Source organism: Temnothorax americanus, unplaced genomic scaffold (genome assembly GCF_048541705.1).
Source record: "Temnothorax americanus isolate GAGA-0224 unplaced genomic scaffold, ASM4854170v1 Scaffold24, whole genome shotgun sequence".
Classification (NCBI taxonomy): domain Eukaryota; kingdom Metazoa; phylum Arthropoda; class Insecta; order Hymenoptera; family Formicidae; genus Temnothorax; species Temnothorax americanus.
The window spans coordinates 2,375,183-2,397,526 of record NW_027509381.1 but is presented as its reverse complement, the minus strand read 5'-3'; the positions used below and the strand labels follow the sequence as shown (position 1 = coordinate 2,397,526).

Genomic DNA, 22,344 nt, shown 5'->3' with positions numbered 1-22,344 from the left:
ACGAATTTGTCCGCCCGACATAATTTTATATTATTACGTTATTAACAATTATTGATCTTATTAGAGTATATTTCCATTATTGTACTTTAATATATATTCTTATATTATTATTATTTTTTATAATTGTTTATTTAAATAATAAAATGCTGTTCTGTCGGTTTCCAATGTGCTTTGGTGCGTCCAGCGATTTTTTCTAATCAAGCTACATATAAATCAGCGAACATCCTGTCATATCCCATCATTGATCAGATTTATCTTCTACTATCTCTTTGCACGCGTAACGTAATTATCAGATCGCGCGCGCGGCGCGGCGTGATGCATCATCGCGTGAATCCGTGCGATTAGAGCCACGTAATTGGATTCGCTTCGCGAATTAACCTGCCAGAGTTCTCGCAGCCTCCCCATACCAAGCCCGCTCTCACATTTCTCACGGCTCTCCCATTTTACCATTATATTTATTTGCGAAGTAACCGTGTTCCCTTCAAGGCTAATTTTCACGCGGACTGCGGAGGGCCGTACGGTCGTGTTTCACGGATTGTTAAATCGCCAAATTGCCGCAGAACTCGATTTTATGAGGGGCCAGGTCTTGCGCGCGCACACACACAGCGAACTGAAAACTAAACGGTCCTGCGCTCGTTGAACGAAAGGAAACGCTGTTTTTCTTTTTTTCCAACTTCGAGCCGACGCGCGGACGCGACGAGCGCGTCGAGATATTCGCTGATCTGGACCGTTACGATCCAGGAAGTCGATGTGATGCTGCCGCTATTTACTCTTTCTACGCTATTCTTTCTAGGCAACCTCGTGCGAACGGTATTTCACGTTGTGAATCGAAGCGAGATTTAGAGTTATGGAAAAAAAAACAAAAAAAAACAAGTTTGGTTTAGCAGGTTTATCGCAGACATTATCGATAAGATCGTGGAAGAAAAAACAACAAGGCATGGCTAACGATTTATTTCGCAACATTTGGTAGGTTTAATTTGTATCCGTAGAAGAGAAATCATCGATGAAAGCATTCTTGAAAGTTTCGCGGACTATACCAGAAAAAATTGAATAACGTCGTATGTTAGTATAATATGCAATTTACGTCATATGCACTGTTACGCGATGTGCGAGTTGTTACACTGGGAAAACCAGGATATTTATAGACAAATATAATATTAGCTTAATGTTCTAGCCGCATGGAAGGCGAGGTAGATAGATGCGAAATATTTGTGTGATTCACTATCTACATAATTTTATTCCATGTCTTCCCGAAACATTCGTTTTATTATTCGAACCTTTACAAATCGCCGATGCAAACACGAATCTTAAATTAAAAATTAAAAATCCAGTTTTAGATGGCTCATTAATATTAATACGCGAGGAACACTATATTTTAGTCCTGATATCCTGGTTATTTGTTACATTACCTATATACAATCATCTCGTCAGTCAGATGATTCAGTCAGATTATTCTCTGATTATTCCTATTCTTCGTTATCTGCATTTTTATGCACACCGCGTCCATTATCGCTGCATAAAATTTGCATTATTACACTCGCCACATCCAGCGCCGCGTAAAATCGTAACGACATATATCCGCTGGTTTACGTGGAGGATCAATATTCGATTACCCTCGAAATCTGTATTACGCGTATTACACGTACGGTCGCCACTTTTTTTTTGTTACACTTTCGATGGAATTAATAAATTGGAAATGACATTAAAATTTCACGTTGAAATTTGTGCTCTGGCGAGTGCTCTGGCGAGTGCTCTGGCGAGTGAGAGTATCCGATAGCGTCACGACTCTATGAAGTTTATTATGCATTATTCATGTTACGATATTCCCTATATGACGAATATTACTCACATTTAATATTTTTTTATATTTTATTTCGCGCGCGGGATGCTTTTTGAGAACTATATACGATGACCGGACAACACTAGGTCTTTGATTTTAGCTCTTTGACGGCAGAAGCTGTTTGACGTGTTTGATCGGCCGAAATTTAATTAACATTCCGTGGAATCGGCGGTTCCGCTGCAACAGACGGGGAACGCCTCTGATCGAGGCAACTTTCTAAAATATCGGAACCGCGCGGGAAGAGTATTGCCGGAATATCGTAACGAAAGAAAAAAAAAATAAATTTACCGACACTGTTTGCCACTCACTGCACAATTTCCGTCATCAACTTTGTTTTCAATTTTTCGTACGGAATCGAATTGCGCGACGGATTGAATTTAAATGGCCAGGGAAGAAAGTCTTCTCTCCTTCCGCGGATGTTCACTCGGGCGTTTTATTGTCAACCGTGGCGGATCGCGATTTTTGTCTGTCGCTTCACCGCGGAAAAGCCGTCGACGCGCGGCTTGCGTAACGAACCGGACTTTCCCTCGTATTGATCGGCAATTTCCGAGTAGACAATTCATATTTGAGCGACACGTGGTACGCAGCTTCCGTTTATATTGCATATCGAATATTGTTGGTAACTGCGTGCTCGATATACCGCGGAACGCTGCGGAAATACTTCGATACACCGCGGCTGAAGATTGTCCATATTCTGGTACATTCACGAGATTACCAGCGACGTTGTTATTATATTGTCCTGCGATTGCTATAATATTTTAACGTTAGTAATCTCGTTCGACATGATGTACCATTATTCTGTACCAGTCATATATCTTTAGTATTATAGCCTCGCTATACGCTATTTGGTGAAATTTATATTAATGATGCAATATGAAATATGCTTGTTATGAATATATAAGTTGAACGTGAAGGAATTTTTCAAGAGCGGATTTAAAAATGGACTTTCCGAATCCCTGATTTATGTTTACCTCGTAAAAAACAGAAATAAAAGAAGGACGAAATACAAAATAAAATACAGAGAGAAACGAGGGAAATATTTTCCTTTCATTTCTTCTAACGTGAAAACATATAGCTCAAATATCGTTTGTAAATAAAGTGGAAATTTCGTCGATATTCTAGCGTTATCTCTATGATTTCTCTGTAAAAACTTTCTCTTCTTATAAATGCAATTTTACGCGAGATTATAAAACATTTCGTGCTACGTAATATATATTTTATTGTCATCGATTATTTACACCGTCTATCAACGGGATTAATCGCTCCTTATCGAATCTTGGCGGAATTAGGCGCGGCGGCATCCCCATATTTCATTACAGCGCGCGCAGCGCCTTCGTTAACCGACGCCGCCTCCGAAAACACGTTCTTCTTTCCTCGTTTTATACATTCACGTTCGCTCTATCTGGGTGATATCCGGTTTCGGATATCGTTTTCTCGCGCGGAGCCCCGTCTCGAGTTTTCGGCGCTTAACCGTAGAAAGTGACGCGCGCCGCGGGCGACTGGTGTCGTGAATTCTTCCACGTGCCCACTTGTTATACATGCTCTCTCGAACGCGACGCTAGGTACAGGTTGGACAATAATCAACTATAGAAATAGAAAAAATAATGTTTTCCATACCACGATCGTTAATCGAGATTGAAAATCTATATTTTTCAATATTTTACGTCACGTATACTATATAGATTTTCAGTATTGATAGTTGCTAATAGAAAATCGGATCGCAGCCTTAAGCTTCTAGTTCTAGTAATAAATGAATAAATCCAAAAAGTTGGAACTTACTAAATCGTGGGTTTTTTTTTCATTCAAAAAACGAAGTAGCTTATATAGTAACCTGTTTCTATAATTTATACATGCAATAATCGTTTAACCTATTGGCGGGTATATTCGAATCTAGAACATGTATATTAATAATCCGTTATATTTTTTCTCGTCTATATTTCTCGACGAATTAAATCACCGCGAAAATCTTTCATATTTATCACACTGAACGACAAAATGAAATGAACTAGGCCATGTTATTACCTGATATAGCAATTAGCGATTCATGAACTTTTATGTAATAACGAGGTAAATCGATACTTTCGACTTACGGACTTAATGAAGCCAAGCTTAATGAAGCGAAACTTTAATATAGCATAACATTCGCGGAACTGGATTATTACTTTTAGAAAATAATTGCTCGGAGACTTTCGTCGAACTTATTTGTGTTGCTCGTTACGGATTATCAATTCTTGCCGCGCTCGGCAAAAGTGTGTCGTGTGTAGCGGCGGCCTTCAACGTTCGCTTGCAGTTTTCGAGGAGATCAAATGAACAGAATTGTTGATCAGAGTTATATCGAACTTCAATCAGTTTTAACGAGTTTTGTTCGGAAACGTTAATTATATTTTTCCTATATACAAGGTTTAAATTTATCCTGTTAAAAAAACGTGGTCAGAAATACCTTAGCGTTATAATGAGTTATCTGAGTATTTGGTAAATGAAATTTACCTGGCTACATCGCGTTTCGAACGGAGATGCGTGTTTGACTTCGAGTTTACGAAGCCCTGCGAGACACGGGGCATATCTGTCGAAACGAAACTACCTCTCTTTCTTTCAAAGTGTTTTCGGCACGTAGACGGTTGAATATTTTAACGAAATGTTCTTTGATTAACGCGATTATTTAACTTCGGCAACTCTTCCCTGAAACCACTGCGGATACGGCAGTTTTGTAGATTATCTGTACTCTGTTTGATGATTCTATAATGTTCGTCGAACCTGTGTACATGCTTAATTCTCGGCAATTCCGCCGACGCCAGTCGCGCGTAAATATCGACAAAAACGGATTACCTAAGATCCTCATTCGTGCGATTATTACCGAGGGAACTCATATCATTATAAGCAGTGACAGCGAACTTGAACGTCGTAAAGTTGTTGTTGTATAACTTATTCAAATCTGTTACGAGTTAATGCGTTAATTGACTCATTAAACATCGCGTTTTGCGATTTTTAAGGAATGCGTTTTGTACTGTTTTTTCGTACGAAATTTTTACATTCTTTTCCGAATATTTTTTAGTCTTCAAATTATGTTTTTAAAATTTGACTGTAATTGGTTGAGATCAGAATCGGAAGAAGTAAAAGAGTAAAAAAAAAAGCAAAAGAAAATTTTTTTCATGAAGAAGACTGTAATACTTCGTAAGTACGTAAGAAAATTTATTGAAACATTTAAACTCTCTGAACTACTTAATGCGTTTCTCTCAAAATCATATTTTGTAAATTCGTATAAAAATATTTTCTAAATTTACGATATTTTAAGAACGGATTGTTTGATCAGTTTTAAACTATATATATATGCCAAAAATAGATAATCCTCTTTCGCTCTTTCGATCAATTCCAATCCTTAAAACTCTGATGTTGTACTGTAGTTATAAATTGCAAAATGCGACTTTTTTTTTTAACACCGCCATTCTGTTATTTTCATCTTTTTTAAGTTGTCTTTTAATCGTGTTTTTTAATAGTTTATTTCGGTAGCCATATTCATAAAGAGGAAGAAGCACTTTGATCTTTCGCTTCAGATAACTGCGATACGCAACTGTAGGCACACACACACCGTTAAAAGAAGATTCCTTTCGCATCGCATTTTATTTACACATTCGATTATTATCAGCCTTACACTAATAAAAAGATTCTAAACTGGTGTTTGAATTTAATAAATAAAAGAAGTTTAGTTGTAAAGATTTTCCCGATTAAAAAGAAATGTATGAAGATTACTTATTTTTTAACGCTCTGGATGAGAAAAGATTCTCTTAATTTTTTGTTAACAAATTATTTTCCAAACTGCACTTTCAAACAACATTCAGCGTATTTATACAGATTAGACTGGATTAAAATTAAAGATTGACGGATCTTTTTTTTTTTGTTGGACATCATGTATATATATTGTATTGAATCTTCCATTTAATACCCGCGTGTCACGCATATCATGCAAGACATGTAAAAACATGACCGTGACATAAACGCGACCATGCAGAAATAGTTACAAATAGACGGTTATGAAGTGGTCGATTATTGTATCTTATAATTAGTACAAGCGCGGCCTGAGTCATGCCGATACTTTCTCAGTCTTGCACTTTTTCTTGGATGCTCGTGCAACTGCTCGCGTTAATCTACACTATATGTTTCCTCATCGCCTGGGGCTAGGATAAGATCAGTCATGGTAGACCGCCGCGTTAATTTTTTCGGTTACTGCACGCGAAGGGACCGCCAACAGCTTTAATTTTAATCTTAAGCTCTTAGGAAGCATGGGAGCATGATCAAATTATTCTTAATAAAAGAAAGTTGCGATATAATTATATCATCTGGAGTCGAGAATTCCTGCAGAGTAAGTTCTTTCTCGCGATCGCGATAAACGATGGCTCTAATTGAAGGCACTACAAAGAGAAAACATAAATCCAGCTTGGATTGCACGGTCATAAAATTTGATTAACAAATGATGAAACTGTGATGAAAGTGACAAAATTGTTAAGAGATCCGTTGGAAAAAAATTAAATCAAATTGTAATTAAGTACTTAATTAAGCCATAAGTTAGATTATATTAAACGCGTTAAATGCTTTTATATTAAATAAAAATATCTAAAGTACACAATGTACATCAATCTTATGAGATTATTTGATTCTAAGATTAAAATGCATCACGATAAATGAAGATTGGCAGAAACAACAAGACTACTACACGTTTTGCAAATGTAAACTGATATAATCTCATCTTACGTCGTTATAATTATTGATTATGGACAAAGGATAATTGCACTTCAATTACTAAAGCATCGCTGCAACTAAGCAAACGCTATATAATTATCTGTGTCTAATATTGTAGCTCGCGAGAAAGAAGGCTGTGTTATTCGAATCGCAGCTTCACACATTGAAAAGCGTATTCTATCATATTCTATTAGCATTTTTATATGACCACGCGAACACATCGATCCATACTGTTCATGCCTATTTTCACTTTCCTAATTATATGGTTGGACAATAGAAACTACGAGATTAAAAAAAAGGAAAACCATTGTCAGGGGACGCTAATTAAAGAGTTTGGAGGAACAGCTTAATGAGACACATTTTGTGAATTTTTCAGTAGGATGAGACATTTTTAAAATCGTAATTCTGACGCTTGATGGTTCAACAAAAAATAAACGGACTTTTCCGGTCCGATAATAGAGACGTCATCGGCATGCGCGAAAGTTCCTCAATCTCCGCGCGAGAGACGCGGATCGCGGATCGCGGATCCCCGCTAAAAGCGGCTCGTCCAGAAAATGTTAATAAGAACTCGCGGGGAGCAGGGGGGATGCGAGTGTGTCGGTTGCCCCGCGGCAGCCGCACATTTTCCTTGCGATTTCACTTTCTCTGATGTGGCATAATTGCGCGTGTTACGAATCGTAATACTCGATTCCGCGCTGGTTGCTCATATAACGCAATCACCCGATCGTGTTTCAACAATGTAGGACCTGCGAACCTGTCAACTGCCTCTTACGCACATTCACGCGCACACGCGGCATGCGCAACCTGCTCTATCGGCATTTCAACAAATCATGTAACGATAGCCACTGGATAGATATTATCTCGGCGAGAGATAGGTATACGCATTATATTCACTGTCATCGTTCACTGTCGAAAAAATCAAAGTGATGAATATTTTATCTTTTCTTACGCGCTTGCAATCGCGAACACTTGTGAGCGAATTGCGATACTACTTAATTGGCACTAGAGTTTCCGCGATATTCTGATTTTATCGAATACAGATTGCGTACAAATTGCGTATTTCGAGAGACGATATACAAGGTAACGAGTTAGAACTTTCCCTTTTACGGAAAGTTGGAAGTTTCTTTCGCGTGAGTAGGTAAACTTGTTCTATAAACAAATTTGTTTTCGAAGACTTAATTTCCTTCAAAAGACAGGTGCATTAGTGCCGAAATTGGATGATACAAAGTTTAGATCAACCTCTACGATCGAGTATAAATCTTGAGATTTTTAATTTTCACAGCACACAGTCAATATATGCTAAACATACAGCTTATTTCTACTCTTCGCGATTTTATTTTACATAGATTTTTGTTTGTTGTTGAAGATAAATCGAACTCGATTTGCGCTGGAATGCTGGAAATGCCTGCGTATCTAAAGTCATGTTAAAACTTTAGAGTTCTTGAAGCGAAATCGCGTTTCACACATTAAACACTTATATTTTACAACGGATCCGTTGAAGAATCGGCAGATATGTAGCGAAAGCGATATTAGCGCAAAATACAATGATTTTTAATTCTTTATACACGTTACATTAGCATTTCTTCATGAATGAGACTTAATCTATATATAACCTATGTCTGTATATTTATTTATTTATCGATTGAAGAACATATTACAATATTTCAACAGAGCAATACAATATTCAAATATACAATATGTAGACATAGCAAATAAACCGTAATTTATATCGCGTTGAATAACACCCACAATAATTTGTATGCTATATCCAGGCGCTTGGTCGGAATTAATTTCAAACGCAAAATGCACGTCCAGGGAGAATTTCCTGTCACGAACGGTGTTAAATTAAGATCGAAAAAGAGCAAAGAGAGAAAAGTATACATATTTACAAGAAAGAAATCGATTTGCACGGAAAAGCCGAGCTACTGTTCTTTAATAGTTGAAAATAAACAATGAAGTAACGCGCGCTCTTGGTCCCCTACACAGTAAAAAGATTTTGTTAAATATAACATAAATCACATGTCCCCCAAACGGTCCACTCAAATTTTTGTGTTAATTTAACATAATGTAAATATGTCAAATTATGACACAAATATTATGTCCATAATTTAACACAAAATAAAGAAAAGTTTGATGATATGTTAACAAAAATTTTTTGTACAACATACATCTGTATAATGTTAAATATTATTGAAAACCATGTTAATTTAACATTTTTGTATGTACAATAGACATTTGTATAATGTTAAATATAAATGAAAAGGATATTTTTTTTAACAAAATTACATTATTTTTATGTTAATCTTACAATTAAATATAAAATGTGTTATTTTAATATTTGATTTACTTAAATATGAATTTAACACAAAAAAATCAGATAACATAATCAAAATTAGTTAAATTAACACATAAGTATGTTACATTTTTAACACAAAAACTTTAACAAGGTCCATTTTTAACAAAAATACACAAAATAAAATTTTTTACTGTGTAACAATATTCTTCTCCATGTATTGTTTTTCTTTTCTTTTTTACTTTAGCTTTGCAGTCACGTAGTAATGTATATTATTATGTCTTTCCATTCAATTGAGTTGAAAGGCGGTTGGCACTCTTTTTCTCTGTCTTGAGTTCGAGGTTCGCTTTCGTGTTGCTTCCGTGCTCCTGTTGCTTATTCTTAAGGTTATTTCTATTGCTGGAGAACATCTTCTTCCAAATATTAGGAAATTGGACAGTCATAGTCGCGTATATTATGGGATTGTAGCAGATGGAGGATTTCGCGAGAAGCCCTGGCAGCACCGCTACGATATGGGAGGGTTGTACCTGCAATCATATACGTGCCTTTCATGAGCTATAATCCTTCACAGCCTGCTGTTAGTGGGGAGAAATTAATCGAGTTATTAGGAAGCTACCGGCGTGTCAGTCATTAGATTGGCATTCTGATATGACTGCTCAATCATGAAGGCGTTGACCTGATTGCTTGGATAAAAAGATTTTGCTGTTTAAGTATGTATGCTGTAACACTCTCGCTATTTATTTTATGTCACGCAGCACCGTCCAAGATTACTGATTGCAGCTTGCGAATTATAATTTGAAATAATTAACTAAAATAAAACATTAAAACTATAGAATTTCGTATAACAGCTGTTTTTAAGATATTTAAAAAGTATCTTGAACCTTTTTTTCGTAATTAATGAGAGTACTTACGTTGAAATATTGAGTTGCGAGAGCAAGAACGGCGTATGGCGACCAAGCAATTAAAAAAGCAAGAATCATTAAATATACCATTTTAGTGACTTTCTTCTCCAGTCTGTTTTTCGTACCTGGAACGAGATAAATAATCAAAATTAACAATACTATCAATTCATCAATCGGAATCATTTTTTTTCTTTCATCAATTTGGAATTATTTTTTTCTTTTTTTTTTTTACAAAAAATGCATTCAACATCATCTTACAATTAAACAAAGAGGAATTACATGTGGCTTAATTTTTGTACAATTATTGTTTAAAACTGAAAAAGTGTTACTTACTAATTCTTTTTTCTATTTTCTTCAACGTCTTTATTATGCCGCAGTAACTACTGATGATTATTATGATAGGAACAAAGAACCCAAAAATGAATAAAAATCCGATGTAGGTGTCATTGTGCGTTTCAGGATCGTGCATTTCCCAGGATACGCTGCAGGATATGTTACCTGCCTCCGGGCCGTAAGTTCCCCAATTGAAGAATGGCGGTAATGACAAGGAGAGCGCGTATATCCAAACCAAGAACGCCAATATGTAAGCATGCCTATAACAATTGATTTTTCACAGTAAAAAGTAATCTACTTAGAACTGCTTAAGAGAAATATTAAATTATACAAAATTGTATCTTTATTGGGAGATGGAGCTCAATTTATGTTAATTAAATAAAATTCCGTATTTTTACTTTTCTCTTATTTTGTCTGTTCTATTTATCATTAATTGCAGAAAAAATGCTTTTTGTTGAGAAAAAGAAGAAACATAGAGAGAATGTAGACCAGAAATAAAGATAAACAAAAAGTCAAACATAAAGTATAAAATAGACAAATAAAATAAGTGAAAAGTGGAAGCACGGAATTTTTCGGCTTTAACTTTTTTCTACGTGCCTAAGTTTTTCTAATACGTAAACGGAAATTTAGTGTTCGCATATTAAAGCAAATAGAAATAAAAGCTATGCGTATACAACACCGGCTTGTTTGTCGTTTTAATTTAAATTAATTTAATTTCATCGAGAAGAGATTTCATTATATCGACAATGTAATAAAGCACATAATTGTACGAATAATAAGATAAAAATCAATATCGGTAATGTCGTCTTGTGACATAATCGTTGTTTTGATAATTACTATAGAATATATTGCATTTGATTAATAAAGTAAAAATTCTCGAGTCTTTTTCTCAATTACCGAGTTTTAATTACATTAAAAAGGCAGTAGATTAATAATAAAAATTTTTATAAAAATATTAAAAAAACAAATTAATAAACAGCGATACGAGTCAGGCGCGGTACGTGGTGCGTAAGTAAAGAAATTAATAGTTACAGAAATAACGAATTACGGTGTTATATAATATACATATACATATATTCCAACTTAATAAACTGCACGCGCCGGTTATTTGTCGGACTTGAAACACGTATTAAAAAAAGTTTGCAGATTCAAGAATATAATCGTCGAATACTTTTCTCTCTGGATACCATTTTTTAACTATTTCTGATTTTTTAATGCCAAATACTTCGGTAAGTTTAACAGTTCAAGTTTAATTCAAATCATGCAATTAATTAACAAACGCATTTTTCAATTTTTAAAAACTTGTTTTTTTATTTAATATTGCCAATTTAATGTGTGTGTGTGTTATATGTTTATAAATTGATTATAATGAATATTTTTGCTATTAATGGTTTCGATGTTCACTTAATTCACTGCCAGTACTGAAAATCTGTAGTATACGTGACGTAAACTACAGATTTTCAGTACTGGCAGTGAATATCGAAACGCAGCCAATGTCTCTCTAAATAATTTTTATAAAATCTCAAAATATTTCTATTTGTCTATTTTGTTACTATCAACACGTAAATATTTACCGATAATTGTTAATGAATAACTAGCGTTAATCATGATGTAACAATGTTCTAATAACAAGTTTTGACTCGTTAGTGAAACGGTTAACTCGTTAGTGAAATCATGTGGATTTACTGTTAAAGCGCGGATTGAAAGTCCGCTCTTTTGCTTGGTTATACAACCACTTTTTCATGCGTATGAAATAGGATTCCATCGATAACAAGGAGATCATTTTTAAACCGTCCTTAATTATAAAAGCCTGAGAAACAAATGACCTTGAAACGACAGTGTCAAGACGATGATATTGCGTTTCTTTTAATCAAAAAACGATAATCCACGACGATGTCCTTGGCGGATAAACGAAAGGCGTAATTAATGCTATATGATATCGGTTGACATTTTATCGAAGTGATTTATACTCAATATATTGCTTAACGTGCGCGAATTGTATGCAAGTCGCCTTACGGTCTACGGTGAAGAAAATAAGATTCCTATGCAACGCGTTTCACAATAATTTCGTAGTGCTACTTAGACCTAACCAGTCTTTTGTCATTTAAACGTGCTTTGTTACTTGCGTCCGTCTTTCATACATGGTATACGACAGGAGAAATGGAAAATGGAAGAGTGTGATGCAATTAAAATTCATCGCAAACCTGTGCAAATTACATTTTGAAGGTGTTAATGATCGCCTCGTAGATGTGATGAGTAACATCGCTTCCCGGAGAACGTTGCGATGAAAGTGTGCGATAGAAAGTGCGAGGAATGCGCAAGTTAATCATTTCGCCGTATTCACAACTTTTATATTATAATCGTTACGTATTACCGTGAAAAGCAAAAGATTATTTTTCGGAAGTAAAATTTAATAAGGAGAGCAGAAGCGTTAACATGCAACACGTGTTTCGTATGTTGGTCATAAATCGAAGAGATTCATACATTTTTCAGAGCGTTCTGAAGATAAATTGATTAGATAAGTATAAATACATATATATTTTAGCTTATATATAGTTTCTATTCCGAAAAGTGTGTATAGAAAAGAAATTGACGATTTCTTACCTTATCGAGAATGTTTTCATCGGATATGTGACTATTAGGAATCTCTCTATTGCCATTACTGTCAGATTACCGATACTGGCAAATCCCATGGTAGTCATGAACCACGCGTACCTAAAGTTAGAGAATTTATTTGATTCTTATAATTAAATAAATTCGTAATATTCGTATAATTGAATATACAGAATTTTCTATAAGGTAGGTTGTTTCCAGCAAACGCCAAGTAACATGTAACTTACATGCACGTTATAATTTTTTACTCATGCATATTAAGTACACTTACATTGTTAAGTAGGAAATTATAACTTGCATGTGAGCTGTATGTTTATACTTGGTGCTTGCTGGGTTCATGAATTAATTTTGAATTAATCTTCACGTCACATAACTTTTATTATAACTCGAGAAGACTCGACACGTTAAGCTTATTGCTTTATCGAGCTTCTCAAAAGCCAAACTGATCAACTTTACTTTTCATAAATTATTCAATTTTACTTCCAGAGCATCGGATTAGTTTAAAACTTCATCATTTTCTATTTCTTAGTTCGTAGAGTTGATCAATTTAGAGGCTCGTATAATAGTGTTATGTACAGAGATTTTATTTATCCGCATACTTAAATGATAAATAGATATTATTTCGTTAATAAACATGTTTTTATGAATCCATTGTTTTAAGTACGACGGAAAAAAGTTTATACATTTCACGCACGTATGTATATACACAGTATATGATTTTTCAAGCGCGTATTATTTATAGAGCAGACAAATTTTATTGACATTTCAAATAATTAACTAAGTTGATTAAAATGCTTGAAAACATTACAACAAATTTGACGTTCGATTTTTTGACATTTAAATTGTTTCGCATTTCAGTTGAACTTGTTTAGCAATTTAGTTCTTACAGGCACGCGTGTATACTTTTATTAATCATGCCTAAAACTTACGAAACATTTACGTACACACTTGAGATTAATCTGTAAGTAAGTTTTACTCAATTGAGAAATAAAACTTAGTGCGTTTTGACAAACGATTATTTCTTTATATAATAATAATAATAATAATAATAATGCATATACCGTAGACACATTTCGTGACTCCAGAACCATGAACCTGCGATTGCCGATGTCAGTGCGAAAGGGTTTCCCAGCGCAGCTACTAAGAAATCTCCAACCTGTCAGAATAAACGTGTCAAGCATTACAAGTACGCTTGCAACTTTTTAAATTAATCGAATGGCATAATTATGCATTTAGAGCCGCTACATCTCTTAAGATTACAAAATACTTTGCGTTTTTTTCCTGTCATAAATACGAATTACTTATCATCAAATATATTGCATTTTTAATATTTATATTTATTTCGCAGAAGTTCGGAATTCGGATAAAAAACAAACAACGTAATTTTAACTAACATTTTCAAATAATCGAAATTGAATTCAAAGGCAATAAATAAATAAAAACACGCGTATAATCTAAAACATATACGCTTAAAAAAAGCAATCTTACTTTTTTGCGAAAAATTGTGTATCTCCTTTCTATAGAATAGAAGATGTTTCTATGTTTGGATTTTTTTTTGATAACTTTTTATAATTTCACGATGTTTTATGATTTTTTTAAACTTTATTGTTAAGCAATTTTTTATAAGAGCATTATTAAAGTGTAGTTATAATGTAACTACATTATTATATATTTTTGTAGGGTCAAAACATAATTTATTTTTTAATTTAATGTTTTAGATGAAATTCGTACACAGGAAAACATGCTGCGCTTGATATTCATAGCTTGCTATACTATAGTTCTCAACAACTCTGCATTTTTTTACCCATTTGTATCATTAATAAAGTTACTAGTTTTTTTCCTTATTTTCAATTCATCGTTTGACATTGTTGAGAAAAATTCATAGCTGTATGACGAAATACACTGATTGTCATATAAATCCAACCGTTTTATGGTCTTTCATCTTTATTTCGTAAGACCTGACATTTCGAAACATGTTTTTTCTAATGCTTAAAAATGTCCGCTTAAGTAAAGTACCTTATATTATTTACTTGTAAGCATTTCTAGAAAAACTGCATATAATAAAACTAATCGAACAAAGAGGTTAACTTTTTTGAAAATTAATAAGATAGGAAAGACGTAATATAAAAAAATACCTTTGTATAATATATGTCATATTTTATACACAAAATTTTGTGCAAGTGATAAATTGGTAATTTAAGATTTTAAAAATAAAATGTATAAATGTGTTATATATCATAAAAAATGTGCCAAGTTCATAGCAACCTTGAGGAAAGGAAGTTTTATAGAATTGCAATTAGTAGTAGTATTTTGGGAAAAAAATATTATAGCTTTTTTTACTTTTAAGAAAATTAATAATTTTCTAAAATTTTATTGTGCAGAATAATTAAGTATGTACTAAAATTATTTATGTTACTATATTCATATGTTACATTCATATATGTTACTATATAATAATTGAATGTGCGCAATTTCGAAAAGAACACGTCTCTGAAAATTAAAATTTTTCAAGAATTTGCACAAAAAGATGTGTAGACGTAATTAAAGTAAGTATATATTAGTGAAAAAACGTATAGGCCAAAAAATGCGAGATTCGCCCTCTTCGAAATTGCAGATTTATTATTTACTGCAATAATTCGAAAACGCAATTTGTTATTGATCCATCGTATCATATTTCGCTTGATCAAGTATTCGTTCCTAATTTCATTTCCCCACAACAAGTTTATACCTATTTTATTATCAAGTTTACATATCTCTCTTTACAAACAGTTGACGTAATACCACGCTTTTATCATAATTATTTTTTAATTTAATTCTTTTTAATATTTTAATATATTTCTTCAGTGGCTTTATCAAATATTCCAGTGCTAGATCTCATCCATATTTCATTTGTAAACTTCTAATCTTCATATTTTTACATGACTTTTTTAAATTTTTAATAAATGAAATATAAATTGAAATAATTATGTAACGAAATTTTACCAGTTTTAATGAACTGTTCATGTAGAGGTTTAAAGTCTTCAAGTATCAGAAAATTTTATTATCCGAAAGTAAATTATTGTAAAGGACGATTTTGAATTCCAGATGTATTTAGATACTTGCATGAGAATGCACAGGTCAATACAGTTTGGTTTTAAAATTTATCGGAACCGAGACAAAGGGAAAGAGAAAGGGAACGGGAAAGAAAAGGGGAGAGAGGGAGGAGAAAGAGAGAGAAAGAGAGAAATAATGACTTTTCTTTATTTAGGATTTAGGACAGTCTATATTATAACTACTAAATTGTGAAATTTTTCTGTTTTTTTGTTTTTTATAATAATAGTAAAAAATTGGATGACTGCCTTTCCAGTGAATTTCCTAGTGAGCAGAAAAAAAATAATATTGCATTAATTGTTTTATCATACTCCATATTGTTATGTTGTAATTTTACATTACGGAATAATTGATTAGATTTCTCTCGTAACTGTATAGCCGCAAGTGTAAAAATTACCAATATTAATTATTAAATTGGCGTTGACTTTGTTAATTCACGATGTAAATCGCATGACAAGAGAATTAAATCCATTTCATACCGCTGTAAAATACCTAATTAGAATTAATCATATACTGTTTTGAGTAATACCATTTTCGCATTCCCATGGGGCAGTGTGCTTTCACATTAACGTACATACGTGAAATTAGACTGAGCAGCAGTTTTAATTGAAGAACGAACGTGGATGCGATTGTTTTTGTACGCTTTGTTTTTGTGCACTCTTTTATACTGTAATACAATTTTTTTTCTAGAAACTGACCTGGAAAATATGCAGAAACAATGATTCTTCGTTACCGAATTCATTAAAAGTTTAGCTTTGAAACTTCCACAAAGCTTTTTATTTGAGTTCTTTAGAGTATTCACAACAAGCATATTAAAGTTCCACTCAATTCTTCATTTATTTTACTCCAATAATTAAATTTGATATAAAAATGTGTTTTATATTTGTGTTTTAAGATATTAAACACGCGGATATTACATTCTTTAACGAACGCTAAATATCAATTTGACAAAAATATCATTAAAATATACATCTGCTTATCGGTTCTCTAATATTTTTTAAGACATCATATACAAATATATATGAAAGAAACAGAATTTATCAAACACAAGAAATTGTGAATTGTCATTAAAGTCGCACTTCGGTATTCGTACAGATTAATTTCGATTTTAATCATTATCCGGAAAAATCAAATTTAATTATTAAAATATATGAAATGTAAAAATAATTAAATTTATTTTCTATAGAAATACTCACGACCATGTTGACGAGGACCACGTTGGTAGGTGTCCACAATACATTGGCGTTCTTCACGATCGTTACTACGATTAACAGATTCAAGACGAAACCGAAAAAACCGATAAAGAGAAGCACGATCGCCGCGAAAGTGTAGATATAGGTTTGTTTCTCGAGGATGAAAACGTCGTTCGGCAGATCAGCGCTCAGATTCAGTGGCATACTTCTTGTCGACGGATGAGACTTTTGGTGTCAATTTCTGGCAAACGGAAATCTTCACAGCAGGAAGAACGAAACTTGATTGATGAAAAAACAGTAGGATCAATACGGCTGCGCTCTCGGAGATCCGCTGCTAGAAACTCGAGGGAGATGAGCAACGACAAACGCGGCAGGTCCGTCCTGATTGTATTAATCAAAACTAATGGCTGAATTTCAAAGTCAGGCTACCGTTATATAAAGCATAAGCCGCTCTCGCTGCACACCCCTCTGGCCGCCGTCCAGCGAGAACCAACCCCCAACAGCGTAAAAAAGGGTCATGCGCTGTCAAGCAAGCCATAAAGCGCTGATGTGTTCCCCAGCACGCTCTTTTTGGTAATTTATAAGATTTACTTTGATGCGACGGGAAGGGGGGGTTTCCTCGATATTCGCAATCCTCAAAGCGGATTTCAACGATCCTGATCAATTTTAACTTTTAAATTCGTTTCTCTTCGCCTTCTAATTTTAACTGACTTTGGAGAAACGAAATTTACCAACGTGATAGTTACATCGCGGTTTAATCCGTTATCTTAACTAACGTTTACCGGGAGTTTGAAGTTTGACTAATTTACTTGCAGTTTTATTTGCCCTTTGTCTGTCTGCGATTTTAGCCGAAAGAAACAAAGGCTTTAAAACTTGAAGTTTAATATTGGTAAAGCTTGTAATCTTCGTTATACGTCGGCTGGAAAGAATTTCGCTTTAAAGATTCAAAGTCTACGTCTTCTGGCGGAACATTTCTCCGTTTGTATTTACGTATATAAGATACTGCCACTACTGTGCAGTTATTGTGCAGAATTGCGCGTCTTCGTGCAGTGATTAAATTCTATCTATTTTTCTCGAGTTACAAGATACGACATTATCTTGCAAAATAATCTGCGGAAGAATACGACATTTTTTGATTCTCCTTATACGTGAATTGATTTGACATTTTATGGACAGAGCATAAAATATACACATGATAAATGAAAGAGATATCTTTCATTCCTCTCTTTTCCATATAAAAGCTTTAACATTATCGTAAAAAATTAAAACTTCTAAGAAATGGAAAGACTTATGTATACATTACACGGAATCGGTGTAATAATAATAGTAATAATAATAATAATATGTTATTCACCATCTATACATTGCACATGCTTTTAGTCATAAATCTTACATTACTTAACTTTCTATAAATTATTGCATTCATGTTTACTCATTACTCTTTATAATTCTGACATTCTACGCTTCTTCTTTTCGTACTCTATCTTTTCATACATCCTTGCGTATTCGCATGCTACATTGATATTCATCCTCAGCATTTTTTCGATCACCGTCTACACTTCTCTTTCCTTGCCTAGCTCATCTAACCATTTCTTAATCTTTTCCCTGTATCTCTCATTTCCTCGCACTTTCACACCTTCTCCTCTCTTCTATATCGTACGCCCCTCTCTCTCTCCTACCTATTTCCTTCATTTCCAATATTTTCGCATCTCATTCTTGCCCATTGTACCCTATCCTTCCCTTTCACACTTTTTCTCCAATACGCGTTTCCTGTCCTATTTCCTTTTTCCTGTCTTTATACTCCTTACAATATCATGATTTATCTATTCTATTCCATTTTTCCCTGTATCTCCTGTCTAATTAGTCTAATTTAACTATTTACTACTCTTTTTATTTTCCCTTCAATTACTTTTCTTTCTCATCCTTACCTTATTACTTATTACACCTTGCATTATTAATTTTAATAAAGGAAGATAATAAGTAATAAGGTAAAGAGAATAAAGGATCCATTATTTCACTTCTTTCTACCTTCTCGATCATACCGAATAATCTTTTAATGCGATAGACAATTAAAAAATTTTAAAAAGCAAGGCTTTGGCGCCAATTAAGAGACCATTTCTTATTTTGAATTATTTGATTTTAAAAGGTTTTTTCTTTTTCAAAAATTTCATAAAAAATTTCTCGACAGGTATAAATGCTTAATTAAATTATCGTTAATAATCGACCTCAAATTGAAAAGGACCTTTAAAAAAAAAGATCTCTAAATAAAAAAAAATGCATTTACGTCACTCATTGTTTAATTATTGTCGGCTAAAGCTTATCGTTATTATATAAAGAGATCACACTCGATCGATGGTGAAGGTTGCATGGTATCACGATGGTGAAGGTTAATTGCTGCAAAAGTTCTCGAACTTTTTTATAATTTTTTATAATTTACTTACAACTTATTCAGCCCTATTTCCTTCGAAATATGTTCCTTCTCGATCGATACATCACTCCCAGCGCTGTTTCACTTCTAGAAGCAGTCCTGGGGCCCGATTCTCTAACGAGAAACGATGAATTGTCCCTTGGAAGGCAGAAATTTCCAGACAGTAACGATAAATAAGGTCTAAACGGGATAATTACATAGCTCTGTGTGTGTGTGTGTATGAGAACGACTCATAGTTAGAGAGTCCCGAATCCTCGACCTTCATTTCATTGTGGTCGCCGCATGTGCCTTTACTATAACAGCAGCCTGACACCACACTAATTAGCCGCGCGTAGACAAACGCACTTTCTCGCTCCGACTAAGTTTATAAACATATTCAGCAAAAGTATTCATTGCCTTCGTCGGTCAATCGACCCTCTCATCAAGAGTCGAATCGGACACATATGCATGTATCAGTTTTGTAAAAGAATAATTGGAGAATTAAAGGATATGAGAAAAGGTATGAGGTGAGTGGATACCAATGCCAGGAATTTGTTTCATTCTATAAAACTAAGTGTACGAATTGTAAAATTTAAAACAAGCTCAATTCTCCAAAGTAGAGGTTGGAGCAAGGAGCTTGCAACCCGTTTCCATAAAAATTGCAATTGTAACGAAACCAAAAGAAGCCATGGCTTTTCAGAAACCATAGCATTTGTAAGAATAGTATAATACATTCTTTACTCTTGCTTCGATAATTTAAAATCACAAATCAGTGCGTATAATTGTGTGTATTAATGTTATATTTAATATTATCGCTTACAATACAAAGAATTTTAACGGCAGTATTCATAATCGTTTTACATATCCTCGGTATCGCTGTCCGAATCTTCCGCCATTGCTTGCCGTGCCTTCGTTTCGGCCTCAGTTTTTAGATCAGCCGGCACACGTTCATGCCTCCCGTCAGTATGCGCACCGACCCAACTCATTTCCAATTCGAATTGTTTATCCTTTAGCTCGTCGTGGACAAGGTAAATGATACGCGCAGCTTCCTTAACCAAATCTTTACACGTCATCTCTGGTAACTTCAATTTTTCAATTTCCGTCTTTGCCGATTGTTTCGCTTTGCCTAGGACAATATATAACCACAGAATATATATAAATTTCCGTCTATACTTTCCAATTTCTTTTACTACATATATTTCACTTACCTACCGCGCAACCGTAATAACCATACGATACTCCCGATGGGTCGATCATATACAACGCTGGACCGTCCGTCTCGTAAGCACTGAGCAGGATGGAACAACCGTACGGACGTACCGCGGAATACAAAGTGTACGCGTGCATGTACATGGATACTCTTTCGTTCAAATACTTCAATGGAATACCGACTCCGTACTGTGCCTTGTAACTGGCAGCCTCTGACCTCGCCGTCTCCGCGATCTGTCTCGCGTCGGATATTATGCCAGATACCGCCATGCCAACGTGCCGATCTATGTTAAATATCCGTTTATTAGCACCCGCCTCGTAGAGCTTCGACGTTACTATCTTCTCGACGGCGAACACCACGCCATCCTTCCCTCGCAGGCCAATAACCGTCCTGCAACGGGAATATAATCACACGCATAAAATGTAAAGCATACGCGCGTGTATTCTTCCTCGTTAATATTTTAAGGTATTCCACACGTCGCATGTCGCATCGATTTCCGCTATAACGTTGTTATACGCGAGTACCGCTTCGCGATCGATTTTATGTGAGAGTCCACGAAGAACAAAACTTACCCTCCATTTTCCACGGCTTTCTGAGCGTATTCGACTTGAAACACACGTCCGTCTGGCGAAAATTGCGAGGCGGACAGATCGTACTGGAACGAAAGTCAGGTTAGGATCTCGAGCGTCAAGCGTGTCAACGCCACATTTCGCAATCGCGTATCGAGCAACGCGCGGCATACTCACTCCTGTGCCAATAGAACTCATCTCTCAAAAGGAACTGTATCGGAAGCGACGATTAGCGGCCGAAATACGAAAAATTGTTTGCGCGTCCGTCTCGACGTGACCAGGCGAAAATCAAACAAGTCAGCAGTCAGCAGTGTCAACACCTGCGCCAATCTGTGGTGTGGCGGTGGTGGTGACTAGTGACTAGTGGAGTGGTCACTCACCGCGACTGTCAGAATAGGTTAGGCTGGTTAGGCAGCCGCGCGCTCTCAGCGTCGTCTGGTGACAAAAATTACAAGCAAATGTACGAGATCCATACGATACGAGATGCTCGGCGCAATAAGAATAACGAACTCCGTCTTCGTCGAAGTTCGTCCAAAGTTATCAATATCGTGACACAAGTCATTTCCTTTGTGTAGTAAGTAAGATTCTCCATCAAATCTAACCGTAAGTTTCTTTCGTGGTATTGCTATCTCTGCTTTTCGGGGAGGCAAGAATTTTAAGCTACCGAAATGCGCAATGCGATGTTAATTGCAAACGCACAGCTCCGGTTATTCGCGCGATAAAAATGGAGTTCATTTTTTTTTCTGTTTGCGTTGATTATATTTGACTCGTTTAAATTGAAATTGTGAGAGTCATTTGAATAATTAAGAGACTATTCGAGTCTCAAGTGGTTATGTATTCCAGTGTAATTTGAAAGTCCGAATTAATATCCCAGATAACAGGATGACGTCTAAAGACATGTTATTAAGACGTTGTTGATGCGTCATTTAATGTGTCACTCTGCTACCTAGGTCCTAGGATATAGCAACACCGAGTGAGCAATTAAGGGGATCCTAAAGCCGTCTGTAATACCGGCTTTTTTTCTTAGCACTAATCTTTTAATTGGGCTTTATAGAAATGCAAAATTCTTGTCTAGAATTAAAGTACGCATCAAAATCTAGGTCATGGTGATCGAATTTATATCGAAAACGAGAAAAAATTAATATTGTTGTTAATTTTTG

At 34.7% G+C, this 22,344-nt stretch overlaps 2 protein-coding genes across 2 annotated transcripts; both read right to left on the bottom strand.

The window, feature by feature from the left end:
* Positions 1 to 6,486: 6,486 nt before the first annotated feature.
* On the bottom strand, positions 6,487 to 17,204 carry LOC143898750 (rhodopsin). Its single transcript, XM_077408436.1, has 6 exons — positions 17,002 to 17,204; positions 13,777 to 13,871; positions 12,707 to 12,817; positions 10,103 to 10,362; positions 9,779 to 9,894; positions 6,487 to 9,394 (listed from the first exon to the last, which is right to left on the bottom strand). The coding sequence occupies exons 1-6, from the start codon at positions 17,200 to 17,202 to the stop codon at positions 9,143 to 9,145; spliced, it is 1,035 nt and encodes a 344-aa protein (XP_077264562.1). The 5' UTR covers positions 17,203 to 17,204; the 3' UTR covers positions 6,487 to 9,142.
* Positions 17,205 to 20,182: 2,978 nt separating this feature from the next.
* On the bottom strand, positions 20,183 to 21,543 carry Prosalpha7 (proteasome alpha7 subunit). The gene is made up of 4 exons (XM_077408437.1): positions 21,362 to 21,543; positions 21,188 to 21,270; positions 20,614 to 21,005; positions 20,183 to 20,531 (listed from the first exon to the last, which is right to left on the bottom strand). The coding sequence occupies exons 1-4, from the start codon at positions 21,380 to 21,382 to the stop codon at positions 20,263 to 20,265; spliced, it is 765 nt and encodes a 254-aa protein (XP_077264563.1). The 5' UTR covers positions 21,383 to 21,543; the 3' UTR covers positions 20,183 to 20,262.
* Positions 21,544 to 22,344: the final 801 nt, after the last annotated feature.